Source organism: Rana temporaria, chromosome 11 (genome assembly GCF_905171775.1).
Source record: "Rana temporaria chromosome 11, aRanTem1.1, whole genome shotgun sequence".
NCBI classification, from domain to species: Eukaryota; Metazoa; Chordata; class Amphibia; order Anura; family Ranidae; genus Rana; species Rana temporaria.
The window spans coordinates 1,928,853-1,952,227 of NC_053499.1; the positions used below are offsets into that span (position 1 = coordinate 1,928,853).

General features: G+C 48.3%; 1 protein-coding gene across 1 annotated transcript in view; it reads right to left on the minus strand.

Annotated features, from left to right (window-relative positions):
- Positions 1-21,112, minus strand: part of NRIP3 (nuclear receptor interacting protein 3) — a 43,477-nt gene extending 22,365 nt beyond the window's left edge. Inside the window, exon 1 of the mRNA XM_040327711.1 lies at positions 20,843-21,112. Within this exon, the coding sequence (XP_040183645.1) occupies positions 20,843-21,034 (192 nt within the window). The 5' untranslated portion in view covers positions 21,035-21,112. The remainder of the gene's footprint in view (positions 1-20,842) is intronic.
- Between the last annotated feature and the right edge of the window lie 2,263 nt (positions 21,113-23,375).

Sequence of the window (23,375 nt, forward strand, 5' to 3'; positions counted from 1 at the left end):
ACCTTCCAGGTGTCAACCTGTGACAAACCCTTCACCAAGAGAGGAGTCTTGTCCGTAGTGAACAGCATCTACGACCCACTGGGATTTATAGCCCCAGTCACCATCCAAGGTAAGATGTTATTAAGACAGCTTACTACTGATAACATAGATTGGGACACTCCGTTACCTATTGAGAAACAACAAAGATGGGAGAAATGGAGAGGTTCTCTGAAGACATTAGAACAGCTCCAAATTCCACGTTGCTATGCCCCAGTCTCCATCTCAGCCGCTGTCCAGAGGGAAATCCATATTTTCTCAGATGCATCAGTTGAAGCTATAGCTGCAGTGGCCTATTTGAAGACCTCAGGAGTTAATGGAGACATACACTGCAACTTTGTTCTAGGCAAGACAAAGCTAACACCAAAACCCGCACATACCATACCCAGACTTGAACTTTGTGCAGCTGTGCTAGCAGTGGAAATAGCTGAAGTCATAATGAGTGACTTAGGCAGGAGTACCGGCTATACCCGCTATGGCGGGGAGAATATCACTATCACTATTGACTGTGCTACTGTTGAAGTCCCACGATTACAAACGATAGACTGCAGGACTCAAGCCATCTGTTTTTTGGACGTCATGTTTCATTGTTCATTATGGTCAGTGCGACTCATCGGACATGTCCGCTGGCCCGAGAAGTGGTTCGACGCATGCGTGGAAGCATTGAACTTCCGGGTTCGCGCACGTCGCCGCGTCATCGTCGCCGCCACATCGCCGCCACGTCACCGCGTCGTCTGTGCGCTGGGAATTTGGTCTGATGGTGTGTACAGCCATCAGACCAAATGATCCCATCGGACATGTCCGCTCGTCTGTACGAGGCCTAAGGCTTCAAAATAGGATGGGCTCGGAGGGGGGGGGGGGGCAGAGCATTACATCCGATTTACAAAAATGTTGTCAGAATTTCGATTTGTAACGAAAACAAATCGCACATCTCTATCTCTGTCACTGCCGGGCGATTAACCGCGTCTACGAAAATGTTTCCCTCCTTACAAATCCCTTCTTCCCGCCATCTGTAATCCTCCTCGGATCTCCATATTGATTTGTCGGAGGTCCCCTTTAGGTTCTGCATTCCTCTGACTGTCCGCAGGTTCGGCACGTAGTCATGTGCTGGTTAATCTGGTTTAAATCCCGCCATGGAGACTCATTTAATTAAATTGGCGCGGCACGGTCCAGGCGACGTATACGGGGCTCCTTGGGAAGGTCTGCAGCTTTGTATTCATTAACCACTTCAGCCCCGGACCATTTGGCTGGCCAAAGACCAGAGCACTTTTTTGCGATTCGGCACTGCGTCGCTTTAACTGACAATTGCGCGGTCGTACAAAATTGACGTCGTTTTTTTCCCCCCCATAAATAGAGCTTTATTTTGCTGGTATTTGATCACCTCTGCAGTCTTCCCCCCCCCCAAAAAAAAAATACTGACCCTGACCTTTGACCCTGACCTTGACCCAAACACTGACCTAGATCAAACCTTCATCTAGCTACATTTTATTATTATTATTATTTTTAACTTATTATTATTTTTTATTATTATTATTTTTTTACACACACTTTTTTGACCCTGACCTTGATCCAAACACTGACCTAGATCAAACCTTGATATATTTTTTATTATTATTTTAATTATTATTATTATTATTATTTTTTTACACACACTTTTTTGACCCTGACCTTGACCCAAACACTGACCTAACCCAAACCTTGATATATATATTTTATTATTATTATTATTATTATATTTTTATTTTTACACACACCTTTGTGACCTTGACCCAAACACTGACCTAGATCAAACCTTGATCTAGTTATTTTTTTATTTTTATTTTTTATCATTATTTTTTTTAATTATTATTATTTTTTTTAAAATATTATTATTATTATTATTTTTTTTTTACACACACTTTTTTTCTCTCTTTGCAAGGACATATAGCGATATGATGTATCTCTCTCTCCTCCATTCACAGAGAGAGAAAACATGGGGGGGGGGGAGGCTTCACAGTGACTAATCACTGCAATAGCCAATCAGAGGCTATCACCACGATCAGGTGACCAGGAATCGGAAGTTCCGGGTCCCGATCGTTAGTACAGGGCTCGGGCCTCTGGGTGAGACCCCCCGTTCTCTGTACTGCGAGCGCGTCATGCCGCACGCTCCCAGCACAGTGGGAGATACACAAATATGCGGCTCTACGGATAGAGCCCAGTCCAGTGGGACCGCACATTTGTACGCTCGGCGCCAAAGAGTTAAACAAATAATTTCCCATTTTACCGCCCCCCCTCCCCCCCTATGGTTTGCCAAAAGATCTAAACTTTGCTTCCTTGTAACCATGACAACATGTGGCAAGCTTTGCACACTACAGCTGATTATCACAGTCAGTGGTAATGTTACAATATAATGTAACGCGGCGTGCGACCCACAACCAAAAATTCCACATATTGCGGCTCATCAATCATTAGATGGGGCGGCTGCATTTGTTTTCTTTTTTAGGCTTTTTCTCCCTGGTTAAAAAAGCGAATGGGAAGGGAAAGGAAAAAAAATTAGGAGAAAAAGAGAAAGGAAGGAAAGGAAAGGAAATGAGAAAGGAAGGAAAGGAGAAAGGAAGGAAAGGAAAGGAAATGAGAAAGGAAGGAAAGGAAAGGAAATGAGAAAGGAAGGAAAGGAAAGGAAAGGAAAGGAGAAAGGAAAAAAAGGAAAGGAAAGGAGAAAGGAAAGGAAATGAGAAAGGAAAGGAGAAAGGAAAGGAAGGAAAGGAGAAAGGAAGGAAAGGAAAGGAGAAAGGAAGGAAAGGAAAGGAGAAAGGAAGGAAGGAAAGGAAAGGAACGGAAAGGAGAAAGGAAAGGAGAAAGGAAGGAAGGAAAGGAAAGGAGAAAGGAAGGAAAGGAAAGGAGAAAGGAAGGAAAGGAAGGAAAGGAAAGGAAAGGAGAAAGGAAGGAAAGGAGAAAGGAAGGAAAGGAACGGAAAGGAGAAAGGAAGGAAGGAAAGGAGAAAGGAAGGAACGGAAAGGAGAAAGGAAAGGAAAGGAGGAAGGAAGGAAGGAAAGGAGAAAGGAAAGGAAAGGAGAAAGGAAGGAAAGGAACGGAAAGGAGAAAGGAAAGGAGAAAGGAAAGGAAGGAAAGGAGAAAGGAAAGGAAAGGAGAAAGGAAGGAAAGGAACGGAAAGGAGAAAGGAAAGGAGAAAGGAAGGAAGGAAAGGAAAGGAAAGGAAAGGAGAAAGGAAGGAAAGGAGAAAGGAAAGAAAGGAAAGGAGAAAGGAAAGGAAAGGAGAAAGGAAGGAAGGAAAGGAGAAAGGAAGGAAGGAAAGGAGAAAGGAAAGGAAAGGAGAAAGGAAGGAAGGAAAGGAGAAAGGAAAGGAAAGGAGAAAGGAAGGAAAGGAACGGAAAGGAGAAAGGAAAGGAGAAAGGAAGGAAAGGAAAGGAGAAAGGAAGGAAAGGAAAGGAGAAAGGAAGGAAAGGAGAAAGGAAGGAAAGGAAAGGAGAAAGGAAGGAAAGGAAAGGAGAAAGGAAGGAAGGAAAGGAAAGGAACGGAAAGGAGAAAGGAAAGGAGAAAGGAAGGAAGGAAAGGAAAGGAACGGAAAGGAGAAAGGAAAGGAGAAAGGAAAGGAAAGGAGAAAGGAAGGAAGGAAAGGAACGGAAAGGAGAAAGGAAAGGAGAAAGGAAGGAAAGGAAAGGAAAGGAGAAAGGAAAGGAAAGGAAAGGAAAGGAGAAAGGAAAGGAGAAAGGAAAGGAAAGGAAAGGAAAGGAGAAAGAAAGGAAAGGAGAAAGGAAGGAAAGGAAAGGGGAAAGGAAGGAAGGGAAAGGAGAAAGGAAGGAAAGGAAAGGAGAAAGGAAGGAAAGGAAAGGAAAGGAGAAAGAAAGGAAAGGAGAAAGGAAGGAAAGGAAAGGGGAAAGGAAGGAAGGGAAAGGAGGAAGGAAGGAAAGGAAGGAAAGGAAAGGAGGAAGGAAAGGAAAGGAAAGGAAAGGAGAAAGGAAGGAAAGGAAAGGAAAGGAGAAAGGAAAGAAGGGAAAGGAAGGAAAGGAAAGGAAATGAGAAAGGAAAGGAAGGAAAGGAAAGGAAAGGAGAAAGGAAAGGAAATGAGAAAGTAAGGAAATGAGAAAGGAAAGGAGAAAGGAAGGAAAGGAAAGGAAAGGAAAGAAAGGAAGGAAAGGAAAGGATAAAGGAAGGAAAGGAAAGGAGAAAGGAAGGGAAACAAAGGGAAATGAAAGAAAAAGGGGAGGGAAAGGGATGAAATGATGGAAAGAAAGGGAAGGAAATGGGGAAGGGAAGGGAGACACTCTTCTAGCACTCATTGGTTGGCTTCAGCAGACAATGGTGGGAGGGGTCTGCAGGCCTTTTGGATAGGTGGACGAGGAGTTTGCCACTCCCCTGTCAGGAGTCTTACACCTCAGGGTGTCGGGGGGGGGGGGGGGGGGGGAGTCCTTCTTCTTCTTTGGGACTTTTTATTTATGTTTTTCACATTACCTGTTTTTTATACGTTTGGTTTCTGCTCACCACTTATTACCTGCGTTCGATGGATTGCGTGTATTCTTCACACAGGAAGTGACGCTCTTCCTTTGCGGATTGTGCCGTTTGTCTTTCTTTATTTCTCCTAACAGAATAAACTCTTTGACATTGACACTTGTTGCTAGGAGACGGCTCTTTATATAGGAAGGGACTTTATTCCTCGGAGGTTTCAAAGTGGATTATGGCCTTCGGCTCCCCGCCTGGAGTCATAAAACAGCGTTCCGCCATCGATTACTTGTTGCAAATACATCGCTGGACTTGCAAAAGTTTGCAGGTATCGAAAATAAGCCCTACCCCAAAGATAAGACCTAGCGCTATTTCCCAGGAGAGCTGCAATATAAGCCCTACCCCAAAAATAAGACCTAGCGCTATTTCCCAGGAGAGCTGCAATATAAGCCCTACCCCAAAGATAAGCCCTAGCGCTATTTCCCAGGAGAGCTGCAATATAAGCCCTACCCCAAACATAAGACCTAGCGCTATTTCCCAGGAGAGCTGCAATATAAGCCCTACCCCAAAAATAAGCCCTAGCGCTATTTCCCAGGAGAGCTGCAATATAAACCCTACCCCAAAGATAAGACCTAGCGCTATTTCCAAGGAGAGCTGCAATAAAAGCCCTACACCAAAAAATAAGCCCTAGGTTAACCACTTAAGGACCACCTCCTGCACATATACATCAGCAGAATGGCACGGCTGGGCATCAAAATTGTCCAATGTGTTCCGCCATAATGTCGCGGTCACGGAAAAAAAATCGCTGATCGCCACCATTAGTAGTAAAAAAAAATTATTAATAAAAAGGCAATAAAACTATCCCCTGTTTTGTAAACGCTATAAATTTTGCGCAAACCAATCGATAAACGCTTATTGCGATTTTTTTTTACCAAAAATAGGTAGAAGAATACGTATCGGCCTAAACTGAGGGAAATTTTTTTTTTTTTATATATTTTTGGGGGATATTTATTACAGCAAAAAGTAAAAAATATTTATTTTTTTTCAAAATTGTCGCTCTATTTTTGTTTATAGCGCAAAAAATAAAAACCGCAGAGGTGATCAAATACCACCAAAAGAAAGCTCTGTTTGTGGGAAAAAAAGGACGTAAATTTTTATTTGCGAGCCACGTCGCACGACCGTGCAATTGTCATTTAAAGCGACGCAGTGCCGAATCGCAAAAAGTCCTCTGGTCTTTGGGCAGCAATATGGTCCGGGGGTTAAGTGGTTAAAAAAACAAAAAAATGAAAGCGATCCCCCTGTGCTCATGTGCAGATGCATACGTAAGGCGTGCACCACATATGTAAACGATGTTCGCACCACACATGTGAGGTATCGCCGCGAACATTAGAGCGAGAGCAATAATTCTAGCTCTAGACCTCCTCTCCATCTCCAAACAGGTAGGGCCAGATCCACGTACCTCCGCGTATTTTTCTGTCCGGCGTAGCGTATCTCAGATACGCTATGCCGCCGTAACTTTCAGCGTTTTTTCTGTATCCTGGAAGAATTTGCGCCGTAAGTTACGGCGGCGTAGTGTAACTGTGTCGGCGAAAGGGCACGCAATTCAAATAGATAAGATGTGGACGTGTTTTATGGTAATTCCTATTGACCCCACGTAATTGACTTTTTTTTGAACGGCGCATGCGCCGTCCGTGGGGGTATCCCAGTGCGGATGCTCCAAATTAACCCGCAGCATGCCAATGCTTTCGACGTGAACGTAATTCTACGCAAAGCCCTATTCGCGAACGTTTTACGCAAACGACGGAAAATTCGACGCTGGCCCGACGTCCATACTTAACATTGCGTACGCCTCATAAAGCAGGGGTAACTATACGCCAAAAAAAGCCTTACGGAAACTACGTTAAAAAATGCGCCGGCCGCATGTACGTTTGTGGATCGCCGTATCTAGCTCATTTGCATATTCTCTACGCGGAAATCAACGGAAACGACACCTAGCGGCCAGCGTAAATATGCACCTTAGATCCGACGGCGTACTAAGACGTACGCCAGTCGGATCTAGCCCACATTCAGTCGTATCTCGTTTTGTAGATACAAAACAAAGATACGACGGGGGATCTTAGAAATTACGCGGCGTATCAATAGATACGCCGGCGTAATTTCTTTGTGGATCTGGCCCGTAACCTGTCAAAAAAAATGTAATGTTGCCTATAGAGATGTTTAAGTATTGTAGTTTGTTGTCATTCCACGAGCATGCGCAATTTTAAAACGTGACACGTTAGGTATCCATTTTCTCAGCGTGACATCATTTTTTATATTTTACCAAAAACATGGGTTCTATATTGTGTGTTTTTTTAATGCATTAAAATTAATTAAAGTGTCATTTTGAATACTGAGAGGCAGAAATAACAACAGTGAGCATTCGCAGCCCCGCTGAACTTTTTTTTAATGGGGGTTTATTCGTTTTTTGTTTGTTTTTTTTTGTATCTTTTTTTTTTTGCTGTTTTGTATATTTTTGTATGTATCCTTTTTGTTTCTTTCTGTTTTGGTAAGATTTATAAAGGAACATTTATGATTGCTGAGCAATTGTGATAGTGAAGCGTAAAAGCGGCGCACGTGAACGCCTTTATTATACGCGATTTCTATTGGGTGAAGCCGGCGCTGAGCGGATAATTACTATAATGAAGAGGTTTATAAAGAGGGTTCTTTTGTACTCCATTCAGGTCTCTGTTGCTTTCTTGTGTCCCAATTTGAGTGATTTTAGCTCTTCTATTGTCACCGGGGCAAGAAATGAGGATAAACTTCACCAAATGGGGGGGAAAAAAAGTCTTCTCCCCCCTCCCTTCATCCTAAGCATGAGGACAGGATTGGGATACGGACTTTAGAGAGCCTGGTCTCCTGACTTCTGTCTGAACTCTGCCTGATTTTTTTCATGTTCTGCTTAGACTGGCTGTACAGTGACTGCGCTTTACTGTTCCTTCAGGCTCCATTCACACCTTTGGCGTATTTACGCCCGACGATCGATACGCTGGAGGGGAGAAATACCATTGCCCTCTATGGAGATGGTTCACATCTCCACGCCGAACGCCGAACGCCTGAACCTCAAAACAAGTCCCGGACCCTTTTTTTTCAGGCGGCTTCGGCGTTCGGCATAGGAGATGTGGACCTGGGGGTTAAAATCGCGGCGTTTTGTCGCCGCAAATCGTGGTACAAAACGACGCAATTTGTCGCCGCAATTCGCGGGACAAAACGCCGCGATTAGGTGTGAATGCAGCCTTAAGGCCGGGTTCACACTGGTGCGACGCGACGCGACACTCGTCCTACTTTGGAATCCGACTTTGCCCTGCAACTTGAAGTCAGAGACGCGTCCGACTTCAATGAACGGGGATCCGACTTGGATCCCCGCCAATACCAGGCACTGTGTTTGGTATGAACCTTGAGGGGGAACTCCAGGGCCGGGACAAGGGGTGGGCAGAAGGGTCGGCTGCCCTGGGCACTGTGGTATCAAGTCAGATGGATGGGGGGCACCACAATGAGGTTGGGGGGGAGGGGATTTGTGTTGAGAGGGGGAATTTGGCAAGGGATAAGTATTGGTCTAGCACACCTCCCTAAATTTACCCTCCTAGGAGTGGTGATTTGAAGGGGATTTGTGTTGGGAGGGGGAATGGTGGAAGATGATTTGTGCTAGGATTGGACATTTTTTTTTGGGGGGGGGGTTGTGCTAAAAAAGATGGATGAGAGGGGATTTGTGCTAGGAGGGATGATTGGAGGTATTTGTACTAAGAGGTGGGAATTTTTTTCAGGGGGTGGGGTGGATTTCTGCGGGGGTCATATGGGGAATGAGAGGATTTGAGCGGGGGGGGGGGGGGGGCAAAGATATATGCTGGGAAGGGGATTTCAGCAGGGATGGATTTGTGTGGGGGGGGAAGGGGCTCATGCTTAGGGAGAGGGCCCTTTTGGGGCGGGGCGCCATTTGCCATGTTCGCCCCGGGCTCGAGATAACCTTGTCCCAGCACTGGGGAACTAAATTTTAAATAAAAACCCGGCATGGGTTCCCCCTCCAAGAGCATACCAGGCCCTTCAGTCTGGTATGGATTTTAAGGAGAACCTCCCACGCCGAAAAAAATGGCGTGGGCGCCCCCCCCCCCCCCCAAAATCCATACCAAACCCTTATCCGAGCACGCAGCCTAGCCGTTCAGAAAAGGGGGCGGGGACAAGAGAGCGCGGGGGGGGGTGCTTTGGTGCAGGGGGTGCAGTGTGGCCCCCCCACCCCAAAGCACCTTGTCCCCATGTTGATGAGCACAAAGGCCTCTTCCCGACAACCCTGGCTGTTGGCTGTCGGGGTGCTTATCGGAATCCGGGAGCCCTCGTTTTTTTCGGCATGGGAGGTTCTCCTTAAAATCCATACCAGACTGAAGGGCCTGGTCAGGGCCGTCTTTAATATGGTTTGGGCCCTGGGCATACATTTTTTTTGGGCCCCCCTCCAGCTTATTTTGGGCCTGGCTGGTTCACATGCATGTGTTTTGGCGGCCCTCATTTGTGCAGGCACAGCAGCCCATTGATTTGAATGGGCTGCCATGCCTTCGTATTTATAAAAAATAAAAGAAATAAAGAAATATATATATAAAAAAAAAAAATTTATATAAAAAAAGGGGGGTTGTCATCCGGGGCCCTGGGGACCTCCAGACCTCTAAAAAAAAAATTGTCCCTTTAATAAAAAATAAAATAAAAATATATTAAACAAATATATTTTTTTTATTTAAAAATAAATAAAAAAAGGGGGGTTGCCATCTGGGGCCCTGGGGACCCCTAAAAAAAATTGGCCCTTTAATAAAAAATAAAAATATATTAAAAAAATATATATTTTTTTGTATTTAAAAATAAATAAAAAAAGGGGGGGTTGCCATCTGGGGCCCTGGGGGGTTGCTTTGTGCCCCCAGCAGTGACAGGGCCCTGGGCAGCTGCCCCTGTTTGTCCTATGGTAAAGACGGCCCTGGGCCTGGCATGCTCTTGGAGGGGGGAACCCATGCCGGTTATTTATTTAAAATTTGTCATGGAGTTCCCCCCTCAAGATCATCAGAGCACAAGTCGCATGCCAAAGTCGGATGATGCAAGACGGCGTTCCGACTTTGATCTGACTTCAATGTTATTCAATGGGCTGAAGTAGGATCAAAGTCAGACCAAAGTAGTACAGGGAGCATTTTCAAAGTCGGAGCGACTTGTGTCGGACCATTTAAGACGCTCTCCCATAGGGAAACATTGCCCTCAATGTCGGAGCGTTTGTCGCACCAGTGCGAACCCGGCCTAAATCCAACCTTATCCATCTCAGCACTCCTGCAGCATCAGTCCCTCCCTGACCACATTCCCTCATATATGACTGCATAGAAATATGGAACAGCAAGGATGTAAAAGTCACGTTGGCAAAATCGATGGTGAATATCACAACAAATAACCTAGAGGTTGCTGAAATCTGGTTGCTATGGGTTACTGCGTGTTCCACTCCCCTATGCTGTCCATGCAGATCAGACTCCACGGTTCTCAGGTTTGGTCACACCTGGGATGTCTGTTATTGGGGGGGGGGGGGGGGGGGGGGTGTACCAGAGTCTCTGGTGATTCTTGTCTGGATCATGTGGGAGGAATGTTTGGTGTCGGAGGAGATTCTGGCGCAGAGAGCGGATTCTGGCGAGGAAGCAGACGGTGTTGGCGGGAAGCGCGCGTCTGCTGATTTGTAGGAAGGTGTCATTTGTTGTTTTTCTGAAATCTGAGTCATGAGATGCGGAACGATCCGACATCGATTGTTAAAATATGAGGAGATGAGCAGATTAACCCCTCGGTGCGGAAATCTAATGTGACTAATGGAAAGGCCCCAATATATCGATACCAGTGCCAATAAGTGCCACCTGCCAATCAGTGCCTTCTGCTAGTACCATCTTCCAGTGCCACGAGCCAGTGCCACCAAAAAAAATAAAAAAATCGGCCTAAAATCGCCATCATATATCGGCCATCGGCCTCCCCGATTTCTAAATATCGGCATCGGCCAGAGAAAAACCCGTATCGGTCGCCCTCCAATCTAGAGCCCCGCCTCATTTAAAGGGCCGGGACAAGGGGTGGGAGCAGAAGGGATGGTTACCCCGGGCGCAGAATGTTTTGTAAGGATGGGGGCACCACAAGTTCCTTCTACTATACGGGTGTGAGAGAACGCAACGTCACCCGCGTGTGGAATCCAAAACACCGGCCCTAATATTTGTTCCATCCTTATTAGCGTCGCATACACCAAAGAATCAATCGATAACAATGATGGCGGATTGTTACATTGCGTGCGCAGAGCGATACAAAGCTAAACCACCAACAAAGTGAGCAGAACAATAATGACAGAGCGCGGTCTGCCCGGCAATATATAACATTACAGATAATTGTCCCCCCCCCCCCCCCCCCCCCCCCGGCAACCAGACGGCAGATTAATGGAGAAATTCATTTAGGAACGACATGAGGCTTCAATTTCCAGTTAAAATGATTGAAAGAAATGAGAAGAGAGAAATGAGATGCAATCTGCTGGGCTTCAGAGAGGATTGAGAGGGGGGGGGCCTGTCGTGGCAGCGGACTGCGAGCTCCGAGGCGGGGCTGTCGGGGCAGCGGACTGCGAGCTCCGAGGGGGGGCCTGTCGGGGCAGCGGACTGCGAGCTCCGAGGGGGGGGGGCCTGTCGGGGCAGCGGACTGCGAGCTCCGAGGGGGGGCCTGTCGGGGCAGCGGACTGCGAGCTCCGAGGGGGGGGGCTGTCGTGGCAGCGGACTGCGAGCTCCGAGGGGGGGGGCCTGTCGTGGCAGCGGACTGCGAGCTCTGAGGGGGGGACCTGTCGTGGCAGCGGACTGCGAGCTCCGAGGGGGGGGCTGTCGTGGCAGCGGACTGCGAGCTCCGAGGGGGGGGGGGGCCCGTCGTGGCAGCGGACTGCGAGCTCCGAGGGGGGGGACCTGTCGTGGCAGCGGACTGCGAGCTCCGAGGGGGGGGGGGGACCTGAGGATGGAGGTGACACAGGCTGGAGAGGGGAGCCCTGTCTGTGGTGTGACCTCTCACCTCACCTCCTAACCAGGGACATGCGGTCAGCCTACATCTGTATGGCCTGTACCCCCCTAATAGTGGCCCTGCTCTTGGTGTGTCGGTGCCAATACAGGGAGGATCACTATAGAGCAGTGGTCTCCAAACTGCGGCCCGGGGGCCTGGATGAGGCCCTTTGCTTGCTTTTATCCGGCCCTTGGTGAACTATTTCATTCACTGACGCCAACAAAGGTACACAGTTACGCATAATGACACCAACAATTGGGCCCAATGACACCTAAGATGGGTCACAATTCCTCCCAATGACATCAACAATGGGGCCCAATGACGGGGCACAATTCTTACCAAAGACTCTAAAGATGGGGCACAATTCCTCCCAATGACATCATGAATGGGGCCCAATGACGGGGCACAATTCCTGCCAATGACACCAAAGATGGGGCACAATTCCTACCAATGACACCAAAGATGGGGCACAATTCCTACCAATGACACCAAAGATGGGGCCCAATGACGGGGCACAATTTCCACCAAAGACACCAACGATTGGGGCATAATTCATCCCAATGTCACAAGTGATGGGGCACAATGCATCTCACTGACATCGAAGATGGAGCATGGTTTACTCCAACTGATGCTGGGACCTTTTTCTTCTCCCGATGGCCACAGTCCGGCCCCCCTAAAGCCTGAAGAACAGTAAAGTTTGGAGAGCCCTGCTATAGAGGGACTGCAGAAGGACTGAACTATCCAGCAGCTCCCTACAGGGCAATAAAGCTACAAGAGGGTGAAATCTTTAAAGCTGAACTTTAGTCTAAATGAGAAGTTCTACTTTATGTCATCCTCCCCTCTACATTTTTTTGGCATTAAGAAGGGGGGAGCGGGTATCTACAGTAGTTTTGGCAGTGCCCGAGGAGCCCGGGGCCAGTAGGGGTCGCCATGAGCAGTGACAGTCACACTCTTTAAGAAGGTGTTCCGTTACAACTCAATCCCGGGGTTTGTCAATAGCAGTGTCATTGCTTCTAAATACATATACTGCCCGGCGGTGTACGGATTTAGAAGTTCAGAGTCTTCTTTCTGTCTTCCCCTTCAGTTTTCTCCTGCACACTTGCTCTGTGTTTCCCTCAGTCAGATCCCCCCTTCAGTGCTGTGTGATGGGAGAACCCAGAGAAGGGGCATAGCTACTGCCGGACTTTCAGAGCCTGTGCTGTTAAGGTGGCACTGCCCACGAGAGGCTCTAAGTACATTTATTGGGTCACCAGCTTTAAAGCGGGGGTTCACCCTATCGACGGGAAAAAAAATTATTTTATTTTTTTTACCTTAAAATCAGGCATTGTAGCGCGAGCTACAGTATGCCTGTCCCGAATTTTTTCCCCCCATACTCACCTTGTAGTCGTCCATCGAAGATACCGGGGAATGGGCGTGCCTCTGGAGACGGAGGATGATTGACGGCCGGCTCTGGCGCGTCACGCTTCTCCGGAAATAGCCGAAATAGGCTTGGTCTTCACGACGCGTGCGCATAGCCTGTGCGCAGGCGCCGTGAAGAGCCGAGACCTACTCCGGCTGTCTTCGGGGAGAGTGACGTGCCAGGGCCGGCCGTCAATCATCCTCCCTCTCCATAGGCACGCCCATTCCCCGCGGGAGCCGGAATCTACGATGGACGACTACAAGGTGAGTACGGGGTTAAAAAAATCGGGACAGGCATACTGTAGCTCGCGCTACAATGCCTGTCTCGATGGTAAAATCATGGGATTGTGGGTGAACTACCGCTTTAAGTTTTCTGCCACTCTTCATGTCATGTCTGTGGCGCCGTACTCACAGTTTACTGCCGTAATGAAGTTTCAGACTCCCCGCGGGGAATGGGCGTTCCTATGCAGAGGGAAGATGATTGACTGCCGGCTATGGCGCGTCACGCTTCCCGAAGATAGCCGAAATAGGACTTGCCTCTTTACGGCGCCTGCGCAGTCAGCTCCGATGTCTGTGCGCAGGCGCCGTATAGCGCCGTGAAGAGGCAAGTCCTATTTCGGCTATCTTCGGGAAGCGTGGGAACGCCCATTCCCCGCGCAGTATGTTCGGCGCGGGAACGTGCCTAATTTAAATGATCCGTGCCCCCTACGGGATCATTTGAATTACGCGCGCTTACGCCGGCACCTTTTACGCTACGCCGCCGCAACTTTACAGGCAAGTGCTTTGTGAATCAAGCACTTGCCCATAAAACTTGCAGCTGCGTAACGTAAATGTCATACGTTACGCCGCCGCAGTTTTGCGCGCCCCTACCTTAATCTACCCCACTGTTGACAATTTTCTGTCGGGCTCGTTGGACTTTTCAATCACAGGGTGTTGGGTGAAGTGGTGCCATGAATTGGATTTCATGTATGCCCACTTGGCCAGCACTGATATAGAGAAATTCTTCTGGATCTGAACATTCGGAGCTGTAGAGTTCCAATTGCTTTTTTCGAAAACATCCCATTCACACGCACTCGGCGTCATCTCACATCTTTGGACGCGCACGCCAACAATCTGCCGCTCCATCTTCCTGTCCAACTAGTGCTTCCCAGGAATTGTTTTCTTCCAATTTTTTGAATTGTTGTCTCACCCGCTATGTTCCCTTCTTCTACATCTGAAGGATTAGGGGCCAGATTCACGTAGGGCAGCGGCGGCGTAACGTATCGTAGATACGTTACACCGCCGCAATTTTTCATCGCAAGTGCCTGATTCACCAAGCACTTGCGATGAAAACCTACGCCGGCGGCCTCCGGCGCAAGGCGGGCCAATTTAAATGGGCGTGTGCCATTTAAATTAGGCGCGCTCCCGTGCCGGACCTACCGCGCATGCTCCGTTTCCGAACTTCCGCCGTGCTTTGCGCGCCGTGACGTAATTTTTTCGAACGGCGACGTGCGTAGCGTAATTGCGTATTCCCGGACGGCTTACGCAAACGACGTTATTTTTTAAATTTCGCCGCGGGAACGACGGCCATACTTTATACAGCAATACGATTGCTGTGTAAAGTTAAGGCACCAAAAAAACCGACTAATTTTGGAACGGGAAACTAGACTAGCGGCGACGTAGCGAACGCGAAAATCCGCCGGGAATCGCCGTAACTCCTAATTTGCATACCCGACGCTGGTTTACGACGCAAACTCCCCCCAGCGGCGGCCGCGGTATTGCATCCTAAGATCCGACAGTGTAAAACAATTACACCTGTCGGATCTTCTGGCTATCTATGCGTAACTGATTCTATGAATCCGTCGCATAGATAGAAACAGAGATACGCCGTCGTATCAGGAGAAACGCCGTCGTATCTCCACTGTGAATCTGGCCCTAGGAGCTTTAGAAGACATTTTTCTGATGAGTTTGTTGAGGGATTTCCAGGTATTTTCCTCTCTTCTTCTTCTGACTCATCCGATGAAAATACACACAGTGCTCACCGCTTCCATGGTGAAGCTTTACAATGCCCCGGTGGATTATGAATCTATATCCAGCAGCCCTTCATGTACCGCTCCATTGCTCTCTGAGTCATTTCCCCCCAGGGGAGACATCATTTGTCTAACGAGCGGAAATGAACTACAGATCTCAGCATGCCTTCTCTCCATCAGGGTTGAGATCGATGCACAGCAGCAGAAGGGAAATGATTGTCTCTTATTAATATCTCATGACACCAACCTAGAGGGCTATGATGGATTTGATTTTTATTCCCGTATTTATCGGCGTATACCGCGCACTTTTTTGCCCTGAAAATCAGGGCAAAATCGTGGGTGCGCGGTATACGCCGATACCCGCTTTCCCGCGCCGAGTTTGAACACTGTGCCGGCATATACCGAGCGCAGTACACTCGTGTATAGCCGGGAAGTCTCGGCTCCTCTCGCGCTCACGTCCTGTACTTACAGGACGTGAGCGCGAGAGTAGCCGAGCCTACCCGACTATACACGAGTGTACTGCGCCGGCATATACCGAGTGCAGTACATTCGTGTATAGTCGGGCAGGCTCGGCTCCTCTCGCGCTCACGTCCTGGACGTACAGGACGTGAGCGCGAGAGTAGCCGAGCCTGCCCGACTATACACGTGTGTACTGCGCTCGGTATATGCCGGCACAGTATTCAAACTCGGCGCGGGAAATGAGCGGGGAGGACGCCGCAGAAGGACGCTGGACCCGACGAAGAGGACACCCGAAGCCACAGACGGACGCCGGACCCGACGAGGCCGCCGATGGAGGCCGCGCAAGACACCAAAGTACAAAAATCTTTTTTCCACAGGAATGCGGGTCCACTTTAGGGGTGCGCGCTATACGCCGGAGCGCGCAGTACCCCGATAAATACGGTATTTTTTTATATAGCACTGATGTAGTATTTCATTATTGAGCAGTGGTTCTCAGTCGCCGCGCCTACTAGTGAACCCCAAACCTTTAAAATAATTTAAAATAATGAGGCAATGAAGGAGCAATGTGGTCATTCATTGGCCTCATTGTTTTTTCCTTCGAATTAAAACATTTAACAGTGCAAAAAAAAAAAGGAAAAAGTCAATGAAAATGTTTATATACTGTACACAAAAAAAAAAAAACAATTACATTTCCAGGAAGCTCTGATCGCATCCTTAACCACTTAAGACCCGGACCATTATGCAGGTAAAGGACCCTGGCCCCTTTTTGCGATTCGGCACTGCGTCGCTTTAACTGACAATTGCGCGGTCGTGCGACGTGGCTCCCAAACAAAATTGGCGTCCTTTTTCCCCCACAAATAGAGATTTCTTTTGGTAGTATTTGATCACCTCTGCGGTTTTTATTTTTTGCGCTATTAACAAAAATAGAGCGACAATTTTTAAGAGAAATCTATATTTTTTGCTATAATAAATATCCCCCAAAAATATATAAAAAAAAACATTTTTTTCTCAGTTTAGCCAGATACGTATTCTTCTACATATTTTTGGTAAAAAAAAAATCGCAATAAGCGTTTATCGGTTGGTTTGCGCAAAATTTATAGCGTTTACAAAATAGGGGAGAGTTTTATTGCATTTTTATTCATTTTTTTTTTTACTACTAATGACGGCGATCAGCGTTTTTTTTTCGTGACCTCGACATTATGGCGGACACATCGGACAATTTTGACAAATTTTTGGGACCATTGTCATTTTCACAGCAAAAAATGCATTGTTTATTGTGAAAATTACAATTGCAGTTTGGGAGTTAACCACAGGGGGCGCTGTAGGAGTTATGTTTCCCCTAATGTGTGTTTACAACTGTAGGGGGGTGTGGCTGTAGGTGTGACGTCATCGATTGTGTCCCCCTATAAAAGGGATCACACGATCAATGCAGCCGCCACAGTGAAGAACGGGGAAGGTGTGTTTACACACGGCTCTCCCCGTTCTTCAGCTCTGGGGACCGATCGCGGGTCTCCAGCGGCGATCGGGTCCGCTGGTGCCGCGGTCCCGGTCACGGATCTTCGGACCGGGTTGGGGGAGCGCGCCCGCGACCCACGGCTGGGTACTAGTACAGTATGTACCTGTACGTACATGTGCCTAGCCGTGCCATTCTGCCGACGTATATGTGCAGGAGGCGGTCCTTAAGTGGTTAAGTATAAGTGGAAGTGACGTTGTGACGTCGCCTCCGCCCTGCTATGGTATGGAGACGGGTGGGGGGGTCATCTTCCCCTGACTCGTCTCCATACCCAGTAACAGAGAGGACCCGATCGCCTCCCCACTACCGACGGCTCCGGTAAGCAGCGGAGGGCACAGGAGAGCTGCGGGAAGGAGGGTCCCCTCTCCCGCCGTCGATAAAGGTGATCTTGCGGCAAATCTGCCACAGAGACCACCATTATCGGAAACCGGGGTGCCGGCTGAAGATGAGCATATCTGGGTTTTGGTAGCTAGCTGCACTTGGGGTTAGGGTTAGGGGTTAAGGGTTGGGTTAGGGTTTCCCATTGAAGAATATGGCTAGGACTCAGGAATTGGAACAGGGACCTCCCCCAAAGGGTAAAGGTCAGAAGGCGGGTTCCCAGAGGTCAAAGGTCACAGGGCGCGGCTGACCCACCCCCACCAAAGTGTACCGCCTACCCCAACTAAGTCGGGGAATGAACAAGTCGGGGAAAGCGCCGACGTATATCGGCGTGCGGCGGTCCTGAACCTTTCTAATGTCACCTTCCTGTTCACACCAACGCGTTTCGTCAAAATCAGAAAAAATTTCACCAAAACCTGATTTTTTTTATGAAACTTTAAGAAAATGTAAAATGATTTCAATTCCACTTATTACAATGTTGCTTTGGATTGTCGCAGGAAAAAGAAGCGCCAATACGAACCCCCGGAGAAGCCCAGAGCGCAGAACACACGGGACCCTCAGCTGCAGGGCAGGAGTGCCGACCACCGAGCTACCATGTCGTCTGTCACATGACCCAACCCCCCCCCCCCCTTTATGAACTTCCTGTGCTATCCCAATAATTAGATTCTATCGTTAATTGTCCTTTTTTTTGGCAAAGAATAAAGAGGAACAGAATGTCTCCCTTCCTAGAATAACCACTTCAGAGGCGGCCAATCTGCGTCATCCTCCAGACCTCTGCGATCAACAACAGCGTCACATTCGTGTTTCTCGAAGGATTTCCTTCCAGCCTGTCGCTTAATATTCTTTATTTTCAATTACATTCGAAGACAAGTTCTACCACTTCACCCCCCAGACCAATTGGCTGCCCAAAGACCACAGCGCTTTTTGCGATTCGGCACTGCGTCGCTTTAACAGACAATTGCGCGGTCGTGCGACGCGGCTCCCAAACAAAATTGGCGTCCTTTTTTCCACACAAATAGAGATTTCTTTTGGTGGTATTTGATCACCTCTGCGTTTTTTTATTTTTTGCGCTATAAACAAAAATAGAGCGACAATTTTGAAAAAAATTCAATATTTTTTACTTTTTTCTATAATAAATATCCCCCAAAAAATATATAATGTTTTTTCCCTCAGTTTAGGGCGATACGTATTCTTCTACCTATTATTGGTAAAACAAAAATCGCAATAAACGTTTATTGATCGGTTTGCGCAAAAGTTATAGCGTCTACAAAATAGGGGATAGTTTTATGGCATTTTTATTAATATTTATTTTTTTACTAGTAATGTCGGCGATCTTTATCGTGACTGCGACATTGCGGCGGACACATCGGACACTTTTGACACTATTTTGCGACCATTGTCATTTATACAGCGAACAGTGCTATAAAAATGCAATAAAACTATCCCCTATTTTGTAAACGCTATAACTTTTGCGCAAACCAATCAATAAACGCTTATTGCGATTTTTTTTACCAAAAATATGTAGAAGAATACGTATCGGCCTAAACTGAGGAAAAAAATATATATATTTTTTGGGATATTTATTGTAGCAAAATGTAAAAAATATTGTTTTTTTTATTTTTTATTCTCGCTCTATTTTTGTTTATAGCGCAAAAAATAAAAACTGCAGAGGTGATCAAATACCACCAAAAGAAATCTCAATTTGTGCGAGAAAAAAAAAGGATGCAAATGTCTGCAGTCTCTGATCATCTCCTGTATCATGTCTGCAGTCTCTGACCATCTCCTGTATCATGTCTGCAGTCTCTGACCATCTCCTGTACTATGTCTGCAGTCTCTGACCATCTCCTGTATCATGTCTGCAGTCTCTGACCATCTCCTGTATCATGTCTGCAGTCTCTGACCATCTCCTGTATCATGTCTGCAGTCTCTGACCATCTCCTGTACTATGTCTGCAGTCTCTGATCATCTCCTGTACTATGTCTGCAGTCTCTGATCATCTCCTGTACTATGTCTGCAGTCTCTGATCATCTCCTGTACTATGTCTGCAGTCTCTGACCATCTCCTGTATCATGCCTGCAGTCTCTGATCATCTCCTGTAGCATGTCTGCAGTCTCTGACCATCTCCTGTAGTATGTCTGCAGTCTCTGACCATCTCCTGTAGCATGTCTGCAGTCTCTGATCATCTCCTGTAGCATGTCTGCAGTCTCTGATCATCTCCTGTAGCATCTCCTGTAGCATGCTTGCAGTCTCTGACCATCTCCTGTACTATGTCTGCAGTCTCTGACCATCTCCTGTAGTATGTCTGCAGTCTCTGACCATCTCCTGTAGTATGTCTGCAGTCTCTGACCATCTCCTGTAGCATGCTTGCAGTCTCTGACCATCTCCTGTGCTATGTCTGCAGTCTCTGACAATCTCCTGTAGTATTTCTGCAGTCTCTGACCATCTCCTGTAGCATGCCTGCAGTCTTTGACCGTCTCCTGTATTATGTCTGCAGTCTTTGACCATCTCCTGTATCATGTCTGCAGTCTCTGACCATCTCCTGTATCATGTCTGAAGTCTCTGATCATCTCCTGTACTATGTCTGCAGTCTCTGACCATCTCCTGTATCATGTCTGCAGTCTCTAACCATCTCCTGTATCATGTCTGCAGTCTCTGACCATCTCCTGTAGCATGTCTGCAGTCTCTGACCATCTCCTGTATCATGTCTGCAGTCTCTGATCATCTCCTGTAGCATGTCTGCAGTCTCTAACCATCTCCTGTGTCATGTCTGCAGTCTCTGATCATCTCCTGTATTATGTCTGCAGTCTCTGACCATCTCCAGTATCATGTCTGCAGTCTCTGACCATCTCCTGTAGCATGCATGCAGTCTCTGACCGTCTCCTGTAGCATGCCTGCAGTCTCTGACCATCTCCTGTAGCATGCCTGCAGTCTCTGACCGTCTCCTGTAGCATGCCTGCAGTCTCTGACCATCTCCTGTAGCATGTCTGCAGTCTCTGACCGTCTCCTGTAGCATGCCTGCAGTCTCTGACCATCTCCTGTATCATGCCTGCAGTCTCTGACTGTCTCCTGTAGCATGCCTGCAGTCTCTGACCATCTCCTGTAGCATGCCTGCAGTCTCTGACCATCTCCTGTACTATGTTTGCAGTCTCTGACCATCTCCTGTATCATGTCTGCAGTCTCTGATCATCTCCTGTATCATGTCTGCAGTCTCTGACCATCTCTTGTATCATGTCTGCAGTCTCTGACCATCTCCTGTACTATGTCTGCAGTCTCTGATCATCTCCTGTATCATGTCTGCAGTCTCTGATCATCTCCTGTATCATGTCTGCAGTCTCTGACCATCTCTTGTATCATGTCTGCAGTCTCTGACCATTTGGAGATGTCGGGGGTCACACTTGAGGATCCCTATATAAAGGAAGTTGCCCCCCATCGCCCTATCAGGCTCCTTTCTACCCCCTTCCCCTCCCCCCTTCCCCTCCCCCCAAATACGACACCAAAATGACCTCCCGGCGTTCGCGGTGTATGACGGAAACCTCCGATCGTTTCTCCTCACCGTGTCCTTGGACGTGCCGAGCTTCTTGAGTCCATCGAGGGGCAGAAGATCGGCGGAGTCCTTGTGGATGAACTGGACCGACTGCTTCATCCTCCTCTGTTGCCGTAGCGACGCAGCCTCCCTGAGGTCCACCTCCTTCCTGCCTCCGCCGCCGCCGCCGCCGCTCTCGGTCAGCATCCCGGAATAGAACATGTCGCAGCCGCCGGTGTCGCCGTCTCCCCAACGCACACGACTGAGCAGCTCCTCCGACTCCTCTGCGCACTTATATACTCCGAGACGTCAGCTGACGCGCTGCCTCTGTACTGTGCAGAGCTGTGAGGGTCCGGCGCCACCTGGAGGACGTGTGCGGTACGTCTGTCGCCAAAACCTGCCATAGAGACGGGCATTTCCTTAAAGGGCAACTCCACCCAAAACTGGCGAGATTAGAAAAACGGAAAACTACAATCTGATTTTTTTTTTTCCTTTGCTTAACCGTTTACGGATCGCCCGCCGCAGGAATACGCCGGCTGTTTGAAGAGGAATGCCGGCAGAGACACAAAATACTGCAGGAAATCTCACCATTGTGGGAGGGGCAGAGACACAAACCACTGCAGGAAATCTCCCCATTGTGGGAGGGGCAGAGACACAAACTACTGCAGGAAATCTCCGCCTTGTGGGAGGGGCAGAGACACAAACTACTGCAGGAAATCTCCCCATTGTGGGAGGGGCAGAGACACAAACTACTGCAGGGAATCTCCCCATTGTGGGAGGGGCAGAGACACAAACTACTGCAGGGAAATCTCACCATTGTGGGAGGGGCAGAGACACAAACTACTGCAGGAAACCTCCCCATTGTGGGAGGGGCAGAGACACAAACTACTGCAGGAAATCTCCCCATTGTGGGAGGGGCAGAGACACAAACTACAGCAGGAAATCTCCCCATTGTGGGAGGGGCAGAGACACAAACTACTGCAGGAAATCTCCTCATTGTGGGAGGGGCAGAGGCACAAACTACTGCAGGAAATCTCCCCATTGTGGGAGGGGCAGAGACACAAACTACAGCAGGAAATCTCCCCATTGTGGGAGGGGCAGAGACACAAACTACTGCAGGAAATCTCCCCATTGTGGGAGGGGCAGAGACACAAATTACTGCAGGAAATCTCATCATTGTGGGAGGGGCAGAGACACAAACTACTGCAGGAAATCTCATTGTGGGAGGGGCAGAGACACAAACTACTGCAGGAAATCTCATCATTGTGGGAGGGGCAGAGACACAAACTACTGCAGGAAATCTCCCCATTGTGGGAGGGGCAGAGACACAAACTACTGCAGGAAATCTCCCCATTGTGGGAGGGGCAGAGACACAAATTACTGCAGGAAATCTCATCATTGTGGGAGGGGCAGAGACACAAACTACTGCAGGAAATCTCATCATTGTGGGAGGGGCAGAGACACAAACTACTGCAGGAAATCTCACCATTGTGGGAGGGGCAGAGACACAAACTACTGCAGGAAATCTCCCCATTGTGGGAGGGGCAGAGACACAAACTACTGCAGGAAATCTCCTCATTGTGGGAGGGGCAGAGACACAAACTACTGCAAGGAAATCTCACCATTGTGGGAGGGGCAGAGACACAAACTACTGCAGGAAATCTCCCCATTGTGGGAGGGGCAGAGACACAAACTACTGCAGGAAATGTCCCCATTGTGGGAGGGGCAGAGACACAAACTACTGCAGGAAATCTCCCCAATGTGGGAGGGGCAGAGACACAAACTACTGCAGGAAATCTCCCCATTGTGGGAGGGGCAGAGACACAAACTACTGCAGGAAATCTCCTCATTGTGGGAGGGGCAGAGACACAAACTACTGCAGGAAATCTCCCCATTGTGGGAGGGGCAGAGACACAAACTACTGCAGGGAAATCTCACCATTGTGGGAGGAGCAGAGACACAAACTACTGCAGGAAACCTCCCCATTGTGGGAGGGGCAGAGACACAAACTACTGCAGGAAATCTCCCCATTGTGGGAGGGGCAGAGACACAAACTACTGCGGGAAATCTCCTCATTGTGGGAGGGGCAGAGACACAAACTACTGCAGGGAATCTCCCCATTGTGGGAGGGGCAGAGACACAAACTACTGCAGGAAATCTTCCCATTGTGGGAGGGGCAGAGACACAAACTACTGCAGGAAATCTCCCCATTGTGGGAGGGGCAGAGACACAAACTACTGCGGGAAATCTCCCCATTGTGGGAGGGGCAGAGACACAAACTACTGCGGGAAATCTCCTCATTGTCGGAGGGGCAGAGACACAAACTACTGCAGGAAATCTCCCCATTGTGGGAGGGGCGGAGACACAAACTACTGCGGGAAATCTCCCCATTGTGGGAGGGGCAGAGACACAAACTACTGCGGGAAATCTCCTCATTGTGGGAGGGGCAGAGACACAAACTACTGCAGGGAAATCTCCTCATTGTGGGAGGGGCAGAGACACAAACTACTGCAGGAAATCTCCCCATTGTGGGAGGGGCGGAGACACAAACTACTGCGGGAAA